General features: G+C 36.2%; 1 protein-coding gene across 1 annotated transcript in view; it reads left to right on the top strand.

Annotated features, from left to right (window-relative positions):
- The window catches only part of PTPRQ (protein tyrosine phosphatase receptor type Q), a gene marked incomplete at its 5' end in the record, with an annotated part of 122,712 nt that overhangs the window by 89,275 nt on the left and 14,624 nt on the right, over positions 1 to 18,813 (top strand). The window contains 8 exons of the mRNA XM_079304496.1: positions 94 to 252; positions 1,492 to 1,714; positions 2,156 to 2,229; positions 7,525 to 7,624; positions 8,411 to 8,539; positions 9,771 to 9,815; positions 15,732 to 15,758; positions 16,405 to 16,486. Coding sequence (XP_079160622.1) covers positions 94 to 252; positions 1,492 to 1,714; positions 2,156 to 2,229; positions 7,525 to 7,624; positions 8,411 to 8,539; positions 9,771 to 9,815; positions 15,732 to 15,758; positions 16,405 to 16,486 — 839 coding nt within the window. The remainder of the gene's footprint in view (positions 1 to 93; positions 253 to 1,491; positions 1,715 to 2,155; positions 2,230 to 7,524; positions 7,625 to 8,410; positions 8,540 to 9,770; positions 9,816 to 15,731; positions 15,759 to 16,404; positions 16,487 to 18,813) is intronic.

Consider the following 18,813-nt stretch of genomic DNA (forward strand, 5'->3'; position numbering starts at 1 on the left):
TTTTTGCATAACTCAGCTGTGTGCCTGAACTATGTACCTGCAGTGAAAGTATTGTAAAACAGAACTCTGTGGTATATCTTTGCTTAAAAACAGAACCACCAAGGCCCAAAAAGAAACCAGCACCAGTTTATGATACCAACGGAGCATTACTCGTCACGGCTACAACAATTACAATCAGAATGCCAATATGTTATTACAGTGATGATCATGGCCCTATCAAGAAGATACAAGTTCTTGTTGCAGAAGCTGGAGGTAGAATTTAATAAGTTCCCTTGAAAATTATTTTCAGGTTCACGGATTTTGTCATTTTCATTTGTTTTCTTGGGTTTCAGTAATTTCATTGTAGAAGACAAACAACAAAGTCACTTCTGCTGTGGCAGCAGCACTAAGGTCACACAGTACCTGTGGGCTGGGTACTGGATTCTGGGAATGCTTTCCAATGAAGCGTCTTCCATGTTGTCTGAAGCCACTAATATTATTCATCCCTAATTTTTATCACTATAGTTCATTATTTTCTGTTTCCTTGGAAAACACCTGGACATTTGACATTTCTGAGTATAAATAAATATGAAACTTTTGAGGTTTGGCAAGGTTATTCTTCTGTCACTATTAGTGTTGCCCGTAAAAGAATGCAGCCATGTGCAGCTGATATTTCCATTTCATTACGGGGGCAGAGAGTTACAATCCCTTCTGTAGAGTGTGGGTAAGAATGTTTATTCCCTTCTACGGGCTGATGAACTTTTACTTATATGAGCAGTGCTGTGAAACCTTTAGAGTAATTGCTTACCAATGTGAGTGGGAGTTTTATGACAGGACATCATATGGTCAGGCTTACTATACCTAAGAAGGACAAAGGTATTGAAATACCTTATTTTACTTGGTTTCAAAGTATAGAAGTAAAGTATGCTCATTAGGTGAACTTACCTTAAATGTCTCACGTTTTTCTGAATTTTGCATTTTAGCACTATTCCTAATGACATTTACTTCATAGCTATTGCTGTGAAGATTCTCTTGAACTGAAAGATAAACAAATACCATGCTAAGCAGCATTGTGAAGATTTTTCTCATGAGCTGCTGGGTACCATCCATGTACGGAAATCTAGAAATTTAATTTATGAAACAATCCTTACTGTACTCAGACTAAAGAGTTACTGGCTTCTCTAGCTAGCCATGCTCAATTTCAAAGCCAGTGTCTTGTGCAAGAATATTACTTGCACAATAATTACTAATATACTCTACAGGCAAAACTGCTATCTGAAATTGCTCCTCAAAATTTCTAGATGTGATTTAGTTGGCTTAGAATTAACAAAACATGGATAGTGTGGATAGTAAGCAAATCTGGGTTTAAGGACATATTCAGTTATAGACTTATTTGTGTAAATTGCACCAGTAGCATGCAGAGCTTTTAAAAAATAATTTCCTATATAACTTCTTTAGTTGCAGTCTTGTTAGAATGTAAATTGCATCTATTATTTCTTTTCTTGACAATAGCTCAGCATGATGGGAATGTTACCAAGTGGTATGATGCCTACTTCAACAGACCAAGGCCATATTTTACAAATGAAGGCTTTCCAAACCCACCATGCATAGAAGGAAAAGAAGATCAGAGTGGGAAAGAGGAGATATATGTCATAGGTGCTGATACTACATGTCTGATACCAGCCAGTCAAGACAAAATATGTAATGGCCCATTGAAACCAAGAAAACAGTATCTGTAAGTAAATTTGTCTCTATGTTTGTCCAAGAGAAAGATTTAATTGCAACATAGATTTATGCAACCACTTAATACATATAGTTAAATTAGAAATGGAGGAGATTGAACTGATCATCACATGTATCTAATTTTATTTTTTTTGGCTGAGCATAAATATGGGAGACAATTTTTTTACAATTTTTTTCAAGCAAAAGAAGATGCTTATTGAGTTCTTAAATCAAATAAATCCAAACTCAGGATAACTAATTCACATTGTAGTTTTTTGTACATATAAGATTTTTACATTGAGTTCTCGATGTCACTTTCTCATAATGTCACTTTTGAAGGTGAATAATGATTTTAAATTATATTATACTAAAATATTTTAATTTGTAAGTGAAACCATATTTAAGAAAATGCACATAAACTTTATTTAGTAGTTTTTCTGGTTTTCTTTCACAGATTTAAGTTCAGAGCAACTAATATTAAAGGGCAGTTTACAGATTCTGACTATTCTGATCCTGTCAAAACATTGGGTAAGAAGACTGTAATTTACTGAAGTATTTCTCTATTTCTAAAGAATCTCTACAATTCCGTGTTTCTTTTTAGTACAGTGAACTCAATAATCTCTGTATTTGTTGGATGTAGCTTAACTAGAATGGCTGAAGAAATGCATCCATTGCTTTGTATGTCCTTTTGAAATTGTCAAGAGATTCTACATCATCCTGGACTGTTAAATGAAGAGGTGATATTGACAAAATTTATTTGCAGAGATTCAATTATACCAACAAAAATGTTGCCAGGGTAGTTCATCTCGTTTGGCAAACTGCCAGTAGCTGTTCTGTTTGTGCTGTTTCTTTCTGTGTTGGATGTAGAACTAGTACTGGATAGTCTTGGCTGCAACAGATTGGCGGGGTGGCCAGGCCCAAAGAGCGGTGGTTAAATGGAGTTCCATCCAGCTGGCATCTGGTCCCTAGTGGAGCTCCCAGGACTCAGTATTTGGCCAGTACTGTTTAATGTCCCTGTTGATGACCTGCCTGAGGAGATCTAGGGCACCCTCAGTCAGTTTGCAGATAACACCAAGTTCAGCAGCAGTGCTGATCTGCTGGAGGTCAGGAAGGCTCTGCAGAGGGATCTCAACAGGCTGGATCAATGGGCCAAGGCCAGCTGGATGAGGTTCAATAAGGCCAAGTGCTGGATCCTGCACTTGGGTCACAACAACCCCATACAGTGCTACAGGCTGGGGACAGAGTGGCTGGAAACTGTCCAAGGGATAAAGTAGCTGGGGATGCTGGTGACAGTGGCTGAACATGAGCCAGCGTGTGCCCAGGAGGCCAAGAAGGCCAAAGGCATCCTGGCCTGGATCAGCAATAGTGTGGCAGCAGGAGCAGGGCAGGGATTGTCCTCTGTCCTTGGCTGGTGAGGCCACACCTCGAGTGCTGTGTCTGGTTCTGGGGTCCTCAGTACAAAAAACACTGAGGTGCTGGAGAATGTCCAGGGAAAGGCAATGGAGCTGATGAAGGGTCTGGAGCACAAGCCCTGTAAGGAGCAGCTGAGGGATCTGGGGTCATTTAGGCAGCAGAAAAGGAAGCTCAGGAGAGATCTTATCACTCTCCACCTGAAAGGAGGTGGCAAGATGGGTGTCAGTCCCTTCTCCCAGGTAACAACAGGACAAGAGGAAATGTGTTGACAGGGGAGGATTAGATCAGATATAAGGAAAGATTTCTTCACAGAAAAACTGTTAAGTATTTGAACAGGCTGCCCAGGAATGTGGCATTTAGGGACAGGATTTAGTGATGGCCTCGACAGTGCTGGGTTAGCAGTAAAACTTGATGATCTTAAGAGTCTTTTCCAACCTAAATTATTCTGTATTCCAGTAAGCTTAATGCCAGGTCATGAGGGCATGACCCTTTAGCCCCTTCATCCTTTAGATATGGACAAAGCTCCATATGAATTAATAAATTAATACTGGTTCTAAAGTTGCTAGCCAGTAGGCCAGAAGTTATTTGGTCTGAAATGAAACATAATTACTTCATGGCCATTTTAGTATACCCCCAAAATTGGGAATGACATCTCTTGTAGCAGATTGCAATAAGATCTGTAAATTCTTTTAATATATTTGTAAGTCAAAAACTTACTTAGCTAAGCTTTAGCCCTGACTTTCTGAAAATGGATATCAAGACAACTGGATGAGTACCCAGAAGAATTTTAGTGGGCACATATTATTCATTTGGCATTCATCTTCTGTGAGATGAGCTGTCTTATTCATCTAATCCATTTTAGGAATTTGTTACATGATCTGATATTGAAAAGCCTGAAATGCTAATTCACTACCTGAATATTCTGAAAGGATCTGGCACTATTTCTCCAGCCCAGAATGCGTTGGAAAGTGCAGCATAACAGTTGTCTTTATATGTTCTGCCTCTAAAAGTTTTAAGCAAATGAAGCAAATATTTTTTTCAGTAAGGGAAAGAGTGTGTCCAATCAGGGAAAACAAATTTACTGGAAATGAGTCCAACTGTATCCAGTTCTCTGAGCAATTTTCTCCTTTCTAACAAAAGTCTGCAATACTTAGTGGCAGGCAGATTGTGTAATTCATTTCCTTATGTATTGCTATTGAAAACTTGTAACATTTTATACCCTGTACACAATAAATAAACAAGATCCATTTGTATGCTGAATAAAATATAATAGGGAAAAAACCAAAACAGAGAAAAATTCCTCAGATATCCATGTCTCCTCATACCCATCCAATGCCTTCTATGCTAAACTTTAACATCAAGCAATGCTTTTTAAGGCCCACACTACTGACAAGCATACTTTTGTCTGGTCTCATCTTCTAAATTTCAGAGCATTCAATTTACATGGAATAGATAATCAAAAGCTCTTTGCGCATGTTTTCTTGCAAGTGCTGGGGAATCAATATCAAATTAATACATCACAAGTGATGCAGGTAATGCAGTTGAATGGTCCTGAAGATAGAGCAACCCTTGAGACATATGGCATGAGGAAGCTTGCCCAAGGGTTTCCTTTTAGAACATGCTTGGTTATAGGAATTTCCAGCTTGCTCTAGAAACATAACTCACAAAACATGGCAAAAAGTCAGCTTTTATAAATCTTTGCTACCCAATTACTTCTACTGCACTTACAACATTAGCTGCACTCCAGGAGAACTTCTGCTGCCTGAAATCTGAATGGCAATTTGATTTTAAATCAGTTAGCTCCCTTAGTAATAATCTCTGAAATTTGTGGGTTTCCAACATTATAGTTTTATTTTATTAGCTAAAACCTTAATTTGAATTCTGGCAGAGATATTCATAAGTTTTAAAAAAACCCTACTTTATTCTGCTTTCAAAATCTACTGATACAAAAGGCCTTTGATCTGGAAAATCAGCAATTTAGCCTTCTGGTGCAATTTAATATTATGTGTTTCAAGCAGAAAAAAATATGGAAAACCTTGAGAAATCATTTTGTGAGACATGTCAGATGGTCTTGTAAATAATAGGAATTTTGTTAGGGAGGAAAACTGAAGCAGAAGTTAAGGGAATATACAGCTGGAATAATGTTTTTTAGTTATAGTAAAGGATACATTTTAATAGGGTGCACCCACCCAATCATATTTGGTGTACCACAACCTTCCTCTTGACCTGGAGAGGGGGAGTTTCTTTCTCACAAGCCATGACTCTCATTGCAAAGTTAATATCCATGCTACAGTGAAAGATCAGCATTTTTCCATGAGATAATTAAGATACAGTGATAAATACTGCTTAAACTTGAAATACATTAAGGCAGCTTGCAAGCTTTTTGTAAACCCTGATGACTTGTTCAGTAAATCACTGTGTGGCAACTGGTAGTTTTGTGTATCTTTTCCATGTTAAATATAAAGCTGATGGGACAGGAAATAATCAAAATGGGGTTTCCTTACACTGTCTTTTGCATAGAAACTGACCTTAGGGTGTTTTATCTTTGCAGTTTGTTATCATCATGTATTGAGTGCAGCACTTCAGAATTATACATTATGATATTCTCTATTTTGTCTCCTCTCCCATGCCCATGATTATCTCTACAGACTTTTCTACATAGCTATGTTCCCCTGTTGCAAAGAAGCATGAAAAAATGTGGGGTTTTAAATTCAACATTTGTTTAATAACATCTGCATTTTCTTATTATTGTTAATTGTACATTTTAACATAGACTTCACTGTTCAGTACAAAATACATAGAATTTTTCTAGAGGTTTCTTTAGATATTCTTCTGTTCTTTTATGTTGCTAATACTTTTGCCCAATTAGAGTGAAAAGTGAGCAGGAAATATTTCATTCATTTTCTCACCAAAACATTTTTATATGTAGTTCCTTTTCTATTCTTTTTCTTTACCTAAGATTAATTTTTTCTTACCTTGTAATGTGCAGTGTTGCATCTAAAATTTTACTAATGCAGTGGAAGGATCATTTCAGGTGTTTTTCTGAACTATACTGAATTCTGTTTTCTGTCACTTCATACAGGCCTGATATTGCTTATTCATGTTGGTGTCAGTCTACAATAATCTCACACTGTCTTCTGATACATTTCTACCTAGCCTACTGTTTCCTATGCTGATTATTGTAGCTGATTATTCCTGCCCACATGTAGAATCATGCACTTGTTCTTACAAAATTTCATTCCACTGTTTTAAGGTGACTTCAGATAAATCAGGATAATTTTGTGTTTTAATCATATTCTCTTGTGTACATCAGTCTGGATCATCTGCTATATACTCTCAAATCCAAAAAATCACCACCTTTTGAGAGAAACAAATCCAAGACTATGGGAGAATGTCATCCCTTGACTGGGAAATAGTTTCATGTGGCAGGAAGCAGTATATTTTCTTCTTCTCCTTGATGCTAAACAGGAGCCAAGTTTTTCCACAGTGGATCAGCAAGTGGAGGTGAATGTCCACAAAAGGGAACAATACCAGTAGTTACATTCCCTTGCTTTTCTTATTTTCACTGTTGCCTAAGAGAAAAGGAGGGTGAGTTTTGTTTTAGGTACAGGATTACAGGAAGGGTGGGAAATTAAATGAATCCTAGAAATTAAACAATACAGAAGTTCAAAAAGAGGCATAGAAACTACTAATCTAAATAGTTTATCCATTTGTGAATGAGCTTTCATTCTTATTTGGAAGGACTGATTAGAATACCAATACCTTTCTTTTCCATCATAGAGGCCTTTAAGATTACTTTTGACCTACTGGTGGTTATTCCTAAGCATATCACAAATTCTCACATAAGCCAGGAGCATGACTTAATGATCACTCAGGCAGATTAAGCTAGAAAGTTCAGATCTCATCACTAGTTCAGTTCTTTCTGGTCTATTTCCCTTAGAATACCACTAAAAATAGTGTGCTTTACTTTGTGTCTGTAAGTGCCAGCTGCAAGTCTCATTGCTTCAGAGCTGTGCTCTTCCTTTTCCACTTGAGGAGCTGGAGCAGTCCTGCACAGAGACTGAGGCAGGGGCTGAAGTCAGGCCAGTGCTCAGACTGATATTGCTGCAGTATAGGCTGATCTTAATCTGTTTAGCAGATAAAATTGAAAAACACCAGCTGACACCTGCACATACAGCTGTATTAAAATAATGTGTTGGACAGACCAGCAACGTTTAGGAACCCTTACATAAACTGCTTCTGCTTTTATTATACTTTTCTTTCTGGACCAACTCTTCAACAACATAAAATGGGTGCAGTTATACAAAGACTAAAAGGGCCTATCTTTCATTATTCCCTAATTTCATACTGTCAGAAATTTAAAAATTCTGAAGGCTCTATGATATACTAGCTTTCCACTTTCTGTTGCAGGTGAAGGACCTACAGGAAGATCTGTAGAAGTTGTGCTTGCTGCTACTTTGTGTATAATTTCAGTTGTTCTTTTGGTGGCTGCAGTATATGCTTTTGCAAGGTGAGATTTATATATCCTAGCCATAGCTTGTTTGAAAACAGTCAAAAATGGTTTAAAGAAGAGTTGAAAGAGTCATATAAGTGGAACTAACCTGTAGTTTCAAAATGTCTTGATTTTTTAGTTGGGGTTGGTTTTTTTTCATTGTTATGTCAAACTTCAGGGAGAGACCCACAAAGAATTCAGTCCAGTGAGGGTAACCTCCATAGATGAAGAAAGTCATACTTCTCCAAAAGGTAAATCAGAGTGGTAGCCTTTCCTAACCTTTCAGAACCACTTCTCTATTGACAGATCAGAGTGTCAACTGGTTGTAGTTATCATGATGACTAATACCTACATCTAGGTATGAAGTAAATACTCTGCTCTATTTTCTGTCTTCCCAATAAATTTATCAGTTAAATACCTTGAGGTCTCAAGTGGGGAACACAAACTGAGTTTCAATTTAAATAATGTACAAAATTTCCATGTAAAAAAGCAAACTGTGTACTGGACACATAATGCTACTTTGCTCATTTATTAGTTCTGGTTTTACTTAGCTGCATTATTCAGGCATTACCAAAGAATTTCTGCAGGAAAACTAAAAGAATACAGCACATAGATTCTTTCTTCTAAATTTTAAACATAAATTCACATTTGACTAAATTGCACAGTTAGAAGGAACACAAGAATGAAGGCCAAGGAAGGATTCCCGGCAACCATTTTTCAGTTTCAGCCTGTCAAATCAAAGTGGTGATGGATGTATCCTTAAATCTTTTGCATGTGTATTTTTCACTATTATCTTCCATTTAGAATTCGGCAAAAGCAAAAAGAGGGAGGCACATACTCCCCACGAGATGCTGAAATTATTGACACAAAATTCAAACTGGATCAGCTGATCACAGTGGCAGACCTGGAGCTGAAGGATGAGAGATTTACACGGTAAGCATACTCCTTAGGCAAAACAGTAGTCCAAAGGGTCTGTAGCCATGACCCCTTTCTGACCTTTGCTTGTTTGGAAGTGTTTGTGCTGTTCTTATTTACACAGGTCACTGAGATCCTTTTTCAAAGAATGACCTCCATCCTCAAGACACTTCTCACTAGCTTTTAGAAAATCACTTAATCTTAAGCTCTTTTTAAAACAAGATAAAAATCTAAGTGCAAATCACTGTTTAATTGTGTTACCCTAAGAAGGGCTACATATTTTACACATGCAGAATTTCTGAGTCGTTTTAATGGCTCAATTTTTGTGTAGGCTGCAAACTTACACAAGCTTTCTGAAAATGCCAGACTCCTAAAAGTTGCTGTCAAGTAATTCAAGAAAAATCAACTAGCTCAAGAATAAATCTGTCATTGTTTAATTGACATTTTGAAAGCATTTTTCTTGTTTTAAAAAAAGGATTGGCATAGCATCTGGGTTTCTGTGGTGCTCAGCACACTGACTTTCCTAACATCTACTCATTTAAGGTGCATGCAGCAATTCGTATTTTGTATGTGACAAGAAATCTTGTCACAGATATTTATCAGAAGAACTGCTTTTTGACTGCCAGAAATATTGATATTATTCAGCAAATAAATATAATGGTGATTATCAATAATATGTGACATCCAACTGAGTTAGAAATATTTGGTGAACATTCTTCACCTGCCTGTGTTTTCCCTGCTGTGTCACATATGAAACACTGTGGTAGGCAGTCTCCTTAAAGATGAGAAGCCTAAAACAGTCTTGCCCTAGTAGCCAAATATCCTACTGTTGCAGAGTAGGAATAGCTGGAAGATGAAAGGTTGTAGCTGTTGACCTGGGGTTTTTGTGTATGTCTGTGTGTGGTACAGAGTAAGTTGATTGCATGTACAAACCTGTTCAAAATAGAGCACACAAGAATGGTTGCTGGTAACAGATGAGAAAACATACTGGGAATCATCTGGAACTCATTGACATAAGGGCTGGGGTATGTCCTGTGCGGGGCACTTGTGCAGAGAGCAGAATTTAGTACCTGCTAATAACACTGCAAAGCATCCTCTGAAGGCAGAACCATTGCCAATGGCTGCTCTAACTGTGCCTCACATAAATGATCATGATGGATTTTCAAAATTAACTTGTTTCCACATTGTTAGCTGAATAAGAATAGTACTAATGTTTATGTACTAAAGTGTTAATGGATTTTACTTCCAGATACTCTTCATTTTTCTTTAGACGCAAGGAGATTTTTGTCATCCAGTAAGTTTTTGTATTATTGAAGCAACATGGTGTGTTTTCCTTTCCTTAACCTGTGTGTTATCGTACTATATTAAATGATACAGTTAATCAAAATGAAATGTCAAACTTTGCAGAGATTCTAATGACAAACAATGGTATTTTTAATCACAAAACCATTTAAATTTTTAGTACCTATTGCTGAATTATAGGAGTTCCACAACTATTTTGAAATAAATCAGGGTAATTTTAAAATGGAAATTTTAACATATTATGGCAATATAGCCTGATATATGTAACTTATTCTTGAAACAGAGGCATAAGAAACATGCTGTTCCTTTCCTTTGAAAGTTAGGATATACATACTTAAGAGAATTTTTTTCCCCTCAACTGTCTTTTGTACTCACACTGCAGCTGTTTCATACTATGCCCCTACAATTTCAGCAACATATCCACACAGTCAAATCCTGTGCTGGTTTGCAGATACCATTCTGCTACTTTTCTGTTTAAATTATGTGTATTTTAAATTTTTACAGTCTCAAACTCTGAAGGGTAATTGAAAACTCTAGTATTTCATACTTGTGTGCACTTCATTATGGGATTTATGCACAGCAAGACCTTTACTCAACAGTGCTTCACCCTTATTTTAATGAATCAGTCTCACTTTTTGGTTTGCAATTTGTCCTATCTTTCCATCTGTACTTTTCTCTTTCCTTCTTCCAACTGTCCTTGAATGGCCAAAAGCAAAGAGTTTCTGCTTCTGTCATTGTAAGGTACAGGATGCAGCTATTAAAATTTTGGATTATTATTTTTCAAACCATAGTGGCACTGAAGCTACAGCAGGCTTCTTGTCCAGGTCCTTTGTTGAACATTATGACAAACCTGAAGTGCAGGCACTAATTGACAGCTTCTCAGGACAGGATTCATGACATCTTTTCATCTGGAAGACAGAAAATGTCCCGAGGTACTCTCCCAGATAACATACATATAGTAATGAGGGGCAGGATGTCCTCTATCTGTTCAAAATTCTTTAGTTTATTTTGGCTTTTTTTTTTCCCTAAGTCTCAAAAAATCTTTCACTATGAGTATTATTCTGTTCTGGTAAAGTCAATGGCCAAAAGGGACATTTTAGGTGTCTCTAGTGCTGTCTTTAATATAGTTAATCCTTCCTGGTAGTGAGTTATATCAGTGAGATGGTAGAAGCTTGGCAGCATGTGCCAAGGCAGCTTACTGCAAAACCTGATGACTAGAATGGTTTTGTTTCCTGTTTTTAGACTCCCACAGGTGCACCATGAAAGAGCTTTTGTACCTGTTGCCACTGAGGAATAGCTATGCTAAAGTCAATCACTGTCTCAGTTCATGCATTGACCCTATCATTCTCATGAATTGTGCCTGAAGCAGTGACATGTTAGCATGTTTAATGATAGTATTTAATGCTGATGACTACAGTCTAACCTTCACAAATTTCCCAAGCATTTTGAATGGGCATCACTGCAACTGCACAACCTACATTGGCTCCACCTAGGCAGCTATCTCAGCTGTGTTTGCAGTGCTTTGGTGTTGCAGTTTGTGGCATCTTCCAAGTGTATGAGGAGGGCAGAGATGGGCAGATTCCTTTACCAGACTGGCATGTTTGTATTTTTCAGATAACAAGAAATTAACTGAAATCTGGTCCAGCTTCCTATCCTGAAAAGACAATGGGCAGTCTGTGTGAAAACAGACCAATAAAGATTTATTCCCTCTACCTACTAATCATCCCATTCAATGCTCATTTGAAGGCAGTATTTTGGAAAACAGGACTTTTTGTCTCTACTCTGATGTTACATTATTTAGCTACTATAAATCAATAAAGGCACACACTAGCAGCTGACAGTGTTCATTCACAGAATCAAAATACTCCAGTCTGCTCCATGAGATCCTTCTTGCCTGTCTCTCATGCATGTCTCTTCAGACATTCTCTCATACTCTGTGGATCGCAGCTTATGATCTTGGCTCATATCCTTAGAAAATTTTTGCAGCTGGTATCTCATGAGAAAAACAATAAATTAGAAAAAAATTCTGTTCTGTATGAATTTAACTGGAAATACATGTTATCATTCTTAGATCAAAAATTCAACAGCTTGAAGCTCAGCAAACATGCAGTATTGGTTAATCAAAACATTATATTTCAAGTATATATATAACATATATATATGTTATATATGTACATATATACTCTCAACAAATTTTTGTTAAGTATTTGATCAGTTGGATGTAGTTTCAGAGGGCATGCAGGGTGTTAAGTCCTACTGAATGTAGCTGAAAATGAGATCTTTATGAATCCAAAATGCTAATTTTGAGTGTTTGGGACATGGATTGCATTCCCTGATGGTGGAGATGGTGTGAGACAACAGTGAAAAACAACCTTGTTTAAAACATATATAGCCCATCAATTTAAACTGGATTAAACACTGTTTCATTAAGCACACTGAATATACATATACTGGATGCTCTCATTACTTGCCTTACTTACAACAGGTCTCACAGTTTGCCAAGTCGCTCTTCAAAGCAGACACTAATCTTCTGCAAATAGAATCTGTCCCTAAATTTTCAGTGTGCACTAGGTCTGGTGAGATACAAGTAACTCTTCCCTGTTCCAGGTGGTTACTTAGGGGACAGCTTCTCTGGCACCCTACTTTTGCAGTGGTTTCCAAGGCAAGGATTAAGCCATTTCGTACCCTGGGTTTTTTAAAAAAATCTTTCCTTGAGAAGTTGAGCTTTGTGGTTGATTGTTTGAGACTTTTGTTTCACTCTCTGTGAGACTTGTCAAGTGGGATCAGAAGAAATATTTCTGTTTTACAGACACTGTAGTCCCTGCAAATACCAGGAAGTTAGAACCTCTTATGGAAATGTATTGTATAGAAAATTATTGTCTGATCACATCTTTCCTATATACCATGCTTTCAGTGGCTGTCTATATTTGAGGTAACAATTTTGCACACACATTTATTTTTATAGACCAGCCTGATACTTTGTGTAGACAGACCTGTCTTCCTTTTAGGAATAAGCATGGCTTCTGCCTTGCCTTTTTCTTCAACAAATTTCTCTTTTGTAATCAGCTATCAAAAATAGGCTTTGTGGAGTCTGTGTTCCAGGAGAACAAGGTTTATGAATGTATGTGTCCTGGTACAATGGAAGAAATTACCATGTGTTCTCTTTCCTTAGGCCTTTAATATGTAGGAAGGGTTAAGCTCAATATTGCTCTCAATTAACTTGTTAAAAATTAGTTCCTCTCTTGGTCCTAGGAAGTGTCAGTGGTGCTTATGAGTTAAGCCTTTTGCCTATATAGTAATTTCTGTAGTTTTTTGGTTGGACAAAGTTTTAATTCCCTGTGGATTTCAGATGATTGACCCAGAGAGAAAGCTGAGTCTGTGTGACAATATGTCTTCAGTTATCACTGCCAACACAAATAAATGGCTTCTTTATAGCTCTATCATAAGTAATCTGAGTGGGATTCAGATTTTTGATAGTCTTCAAAAAAACCCCACGCATGAAACAATACACTGTTTTAAAAGAAAATCAGATTTAAGGCTATAAAGCATTCTTTATCTTGGAGAATGTTTTTCTTTCCTCATTTCAAAGCCAGGCAAGTGGGAATCTGAAATGGTCCAGCTGAAATAGGGAAATTTTCAACTTCATGGCTTGATTCTAAATTGTGCTCATCAAGATCTAGTGATACTTACATGTTTAAGTTTTATACAAAACACTGGGAAATGTGGAGGACAAGATTATGGATAGATGAGTATTTTTTCATTGAAAATTATTCTATGTATTCCAAGTTAAGAGACACAGAAAAAATACTATTTTTTTAAGCCTAAGGATGCTGAAACTGACAATTGCTGGAAATCTTTAGTGAGAAAACAGAATTAATCCCTTCTGAAGATCCTTAAACAACAAAGTCAACACCTTTGCACAAGTTAGACACGTTAGACATTAACTTTCCTATAAGCACTTTAAAGTAAATCTATTTATTTTCTTAGCTGCCAAGCCACTGCTATATGCACTTGCTACTAGCAAAAGTGTGGTAGTTCAGTAATTCTAAAAATCCCTTAAATTCCTACACATAGGTTAAAGTTTCAACCCATGGTTTCCTGGCTTCTTAAAAAACTTACACTGTTGTATCCATGTACCTTCAGTACTGAAACACTAAATGGTCTACCTGGATTGCTTGTGTACAGCTCAGAAATAATTTTTATTCCCTAATGACCAAACTGCATTTTCTTACTGCAAGTTATGTGCAGTCAGACCCTCATTGCTATAAATTGAGGGGAGAGTATTTGAAAAATTACTGGAATCTCAACTGGGACATGACTTTTTTCTGTTGTTCTGTGGTGAATTCAAAAGAAAAAGAAGTGTAACTTTCCTTCAAAGTCTGCTTATAATTTTGACCTGAAAAAAAGCCTACAAAAAAGTTTATGTTCTAGTCAAAGACAAATATATATTTGTGCACTACTTTGGTACGACTATTAAAAATCTATTTTGTATTAGGAAACTTTAGATCTATAATGTTGCCCATATTACTAGAAGATAGTTTCATCTGCCACATAATGCAGACAACTTATGTGATACAATAAGCACAAGCTACATGTCTAAACATTCTGAATAAATAGGGTGCCTTGCTTTCTTATCTTATTGCCTTCTTTTTCACTCTGAAACTATCCTTCAGTTCTCCTTCTTAGTAAGCACCTTTATTTCTGTAATACTTTTAACTCCAGTGAGACTGATCCAGTGAGGCTTTCATAGCCAGTTTACTTTGTTTGAGGATAACTGTTCTAAAATTTATGTAGCACAAAGGCATCCTTAGTAGCTTTAAAATTAACTTCTCTGATGCTTAAAAATAAATTATTCAACAATTGTATTAATCTCATTTTATTATCTCAAAATGTAAATAATTAAGCATCAATTCATAAACCAACTACTTTTAAAGTATCTTTTTCCTTTTCTACTAAAATTATGACAGCAATACAGTAGTCATTTGTATTACAGAATACTTTTAGTAACTTTTTCTGTAAGAATGTATATTTGTAGGAACAGACACATAAAAGGAGTACTTAGAGTTTTTTGAAGGAGCACATTATCTTTTAAACTGAATTTTTGCAAATTTTTAAATTTGGTCCTTTAGATAAGCTTCCTGAGTCTGAGTGCTCAAAATTTGGTTTCTAAATCCATTCAGAGGCAATTGTGACCAAGTTTCAAGGCCATCTGAAAGTGCCCTGAGTATAGATGCTCATGTACTATCTTCATGAAACCTGCTGTGAGATCAAGTTAAAGATTTAATATGTATCACAGCTTTTAAAATTGACATATACAGAAACAGCTGTGAAAATGTGAAAAGTAAAGATAAAAATAGGACCCTAATTTTAAAAATCTTTAGAAAAACAACCACAGGTGTGGTTTCTGTAGAGACACACTAGTATCATGATTCATCTGTGACTTATTTTAAATATCTGCTTCAAATGAGATGAAATTACACCTATTTCTCCTCATTGATTATAAAAGAAATCTAGAGTGACTAAGAAATAGGTGTGTGTGTTCAGTCAGGTTGATCCTATCCTAATGCTCTGAAATGGCCCTTAGAAGAAAAATATTGGGTAAAGGATGCAAAATGAAGCCTGTCCATGTGTTTGTAGTGGTGTGCAGCAAGTATGGGTTTCCCAGGGCCATATGAGCCCAGAGCACTGTAAAGTGATCTGAAGAAAATGATAGCAACTGTAACTATGTTGTTCATATCTGCAGATACCTGAGATAAAAACTAATAAAGACAATCACCCAAGGTATCTGAATTTGAATCCATAAGGGAAACCAGTCTTTAGGTACATGGTATGTAATCTAGAACCTATTAAAATGCACAATATTGGTTAACTCTCAGCTTGCTACTTTTAACAAAAGTCTCTGTTTCAGGTTACTTAGTTATAGAAAATCCATCAAGTAAGTTTACTAAAGATTTTTATGTTGTGTTCATTGGTGAGTCTCAATGTGTGGTTCCCTCCTCTATGTTTATTAGAAAAAACCACCAAGCTGCGTATAAATCATAAAAGCATGACTAATTGCATGGTAACTGGAGAAATGCTTTCTCTCTCTCTGGGGTGAAGCCTGCATGTCTGTGTTTTAGCTTGGGAAGTAATACAGGGTTATTTAAACTCCTCAGGATTTAAAAACCATGTCATTATGAGAATGAGGTCACTGCAATATTTTATATGTCTAAAACCTTGCAATGTGTAAAATGTTTTCTGTCTGGCAAAGAAGTATTATGTACATTAGAATAATAAGTTTACAAATTTGCTTTAATGTCAAAACCTTGTTACCTATAAAAACAATCATAGCCTACAGTACTGTTAACATTAGCAACATCAAACATTGTGTGAGGGGGAGCAACAAGGAAGCAAAATGTTTCTCTTTTAAGTGATTGAAAAGAAATCAAATGAGCATGCTGTAAGCACTTTGTAATTTTCTGCCTATAAGTATTAGTTTCTATTGAACTGGAAAATATTGTTTATTAATAAACTGCAGTAAAATAGCAAGAATTACAAAGATGTTCACTATGGGTTTCTAATCCTTCTGTCCTTTCTTTCAGGCCAATAAGCAAGAAATCCTTTCTACAACATGTTGAAGAGCTTTGCACAAACAACAACCTAAAATTTCAGGAAGAATTTTCGGTATGTTGCAAGCAGTTGTCACAACATCGCAAGACCTTCAGTCGTTTCGTGTGTCACATTTCATGTCCATTTTAAGCAGGCAAGGCCATGAAGGACTCTGCCCTTGATAATCAATACCCAATTACCAGGTTGATTGTTTAGAAAGTAACAGAACACTGATTTGGATTCTGCAGCCTATACTACAACCTAGTCAGAATTATTCACTCTAGTGTCAGGCAAAGATGTTCTTCTTTAGTCTCCCACATTTCAAGAGCACCATATTTATGTTTTTACATATCTAGTGTTGCATATGCAGGTTACCTAAGAACAAGTTATTTAAAATTTTCAAACATACATACATGTTTATTTAACTACTATAAATATGTTTGTTTTCCTGAGTGATGATGACTCCAAAAACAGAGTTATTGTTCATTCTGTGAAATTTTCAGACCCCAGTCATACTGCTGTGAAATGTTTTTCTTTCATAGATTTTGGTGCAGAAAGTCAAAGGTTTGCACATGGTACTTTGGTTTTTGTTCCTCTACAAGTATTAAGGCATATTTCTTACACTCTTGAGAGCAGCTTCCATATGAATTGCCTGCATTTCCTTACATGAACAGACAAACAGAGCCTTACTCTGAGCCTAATTCTCAAAATATACATTACAGATACTATAATGCATGTATAGTTTCAAATTTTAAAAAGTTTTCAATATTTTAATTAAGTAATATTTTATGGCTATCATATTTTTTTCTCAACAATAACTTCTTGTTATTTCAGAATCTTTATCATCATTAGCTTTCTTAACACATAGAGTCATTTGCCCAAAAATAATTTGTCAGTGTTCAGTGACTTTATTATTTTGGACTTATAAATTTACCATGCATAATTTACTAGTTAGATTAACAGAAATGAAGGTTTAACAATTGGCTTTTCTTCTGCTAGATTATAATATTTCAGTTTCCAAGGGAACACTAACAAAAGTGTATAAAGATTAATGGTATTTCCTACAGCTTTTTTGTTATGCTCATTAGGTAAAACTGGTCTGGATTTAATAATAAAAAGCACCATAAAATTCTCAGAGCAATAAAGTAAGAATATTTTTTTCCTAAAACCAGAAGTGTTATTTCACTTGAGCAAGAATGATTATAGTTACATTATGCATGACTGAACAGATGAAAAGTTTTACTATCAATAACATTTTAACATCCATTACTAGAAAGTCTCTAGTATTACTTTCTTTAGGTGTGACCCATGTTGGCTAAGCCTTACAGGATTTTGATGTCTTAAATCTTAAACAATAGTGTTTTATCAAACCAAAATCTTTGCAATCTGATTAAAATTTAGAGAAATACAAGAAGCTGAGGTCTCCTTCAAACCATTTATACAGTCAGCCTATAACAGACAGTTTCATATGTCATTTAGGTTTTCAGTCTTTTTTCTCTCTGAGCTTCAAGTTCCATGGTTCAGAGTGTAGTGATATCTTCCCAGATGACCTGTCCAAGGGCAGGCAGAATTTCAAGGTAGGTTCAGGTGCCTCAATATGAGTGTATTTGTATTATTTGTAGCATGTCTTTACAGATAAACAGGATTGACAGCACACTTGAAATGACATCAGTAATGACAATGCTCAGGAGCAGGCAATGCACCCATTAAACAAGCAGGCCTAATGATCTGCAGTGTTTTTATCAGCATGCATAATTCTACTTTTACAAAAATGACTTGATGGCCCTGCAATATGTGTAGGAAATATTAGCTTAAGTTATCAACCCTTGAACAAGATGTAAACCCATATGTGAAGCACATAACTAAGTGGTGAAACACTGAAAGAGATTTCCCATAGAAGCTGTGAATGCCCTATCCCTAGAGGTGTCCAAGGCCAGGCTGGATGAACCTTTGAGCAACCAGGTCTGGTGGAAGATGTCCCTGCCCATCGCAGCATGAGGTTCAACTAGATTGTGTTAATGTCCCCAGCTCAAACTGTTCCATGGTTCTATGAAAAGCATAGTGCTGAAGTTGCTTGCACTCTCAGTCTGTCTCTGGACAAGTAAATTCAGGTTTACTGGGAATGGAATATGAGAATATGGTAATTCACACTAAGAAACTGCTAGTATATTCCCCATGTTGGGTTTGGACTGTTTCACCTAGCAGTCTTCCTGGACAATTCCAAAACATGCTTTAGTAGGGAAAGTAGTTTAGGGGTAATTTAAAATAGGCAGGTTGTGGGCAACAAATGTGGTTTGGAGTTTTCCAGTATAAATGTGATTCTTTGCATTTTACTTATTCTTATAATAAATGGACATTCCTGGTTTCATCTAATTTGCTTGACTGACCAAACTGCAACGCCA

Source organism: Erithacus rubecula, assembly GCF_903797595.1.
Source record: "Erithacus rubecula genome assembly, chromosome: 4".
Taxonomy (NCBI): Eukaryota; Metazoa; Chordata; class Aves; order Passeriformes; family Muscicapidae; genus Erithacus; species Erithacus rubecula.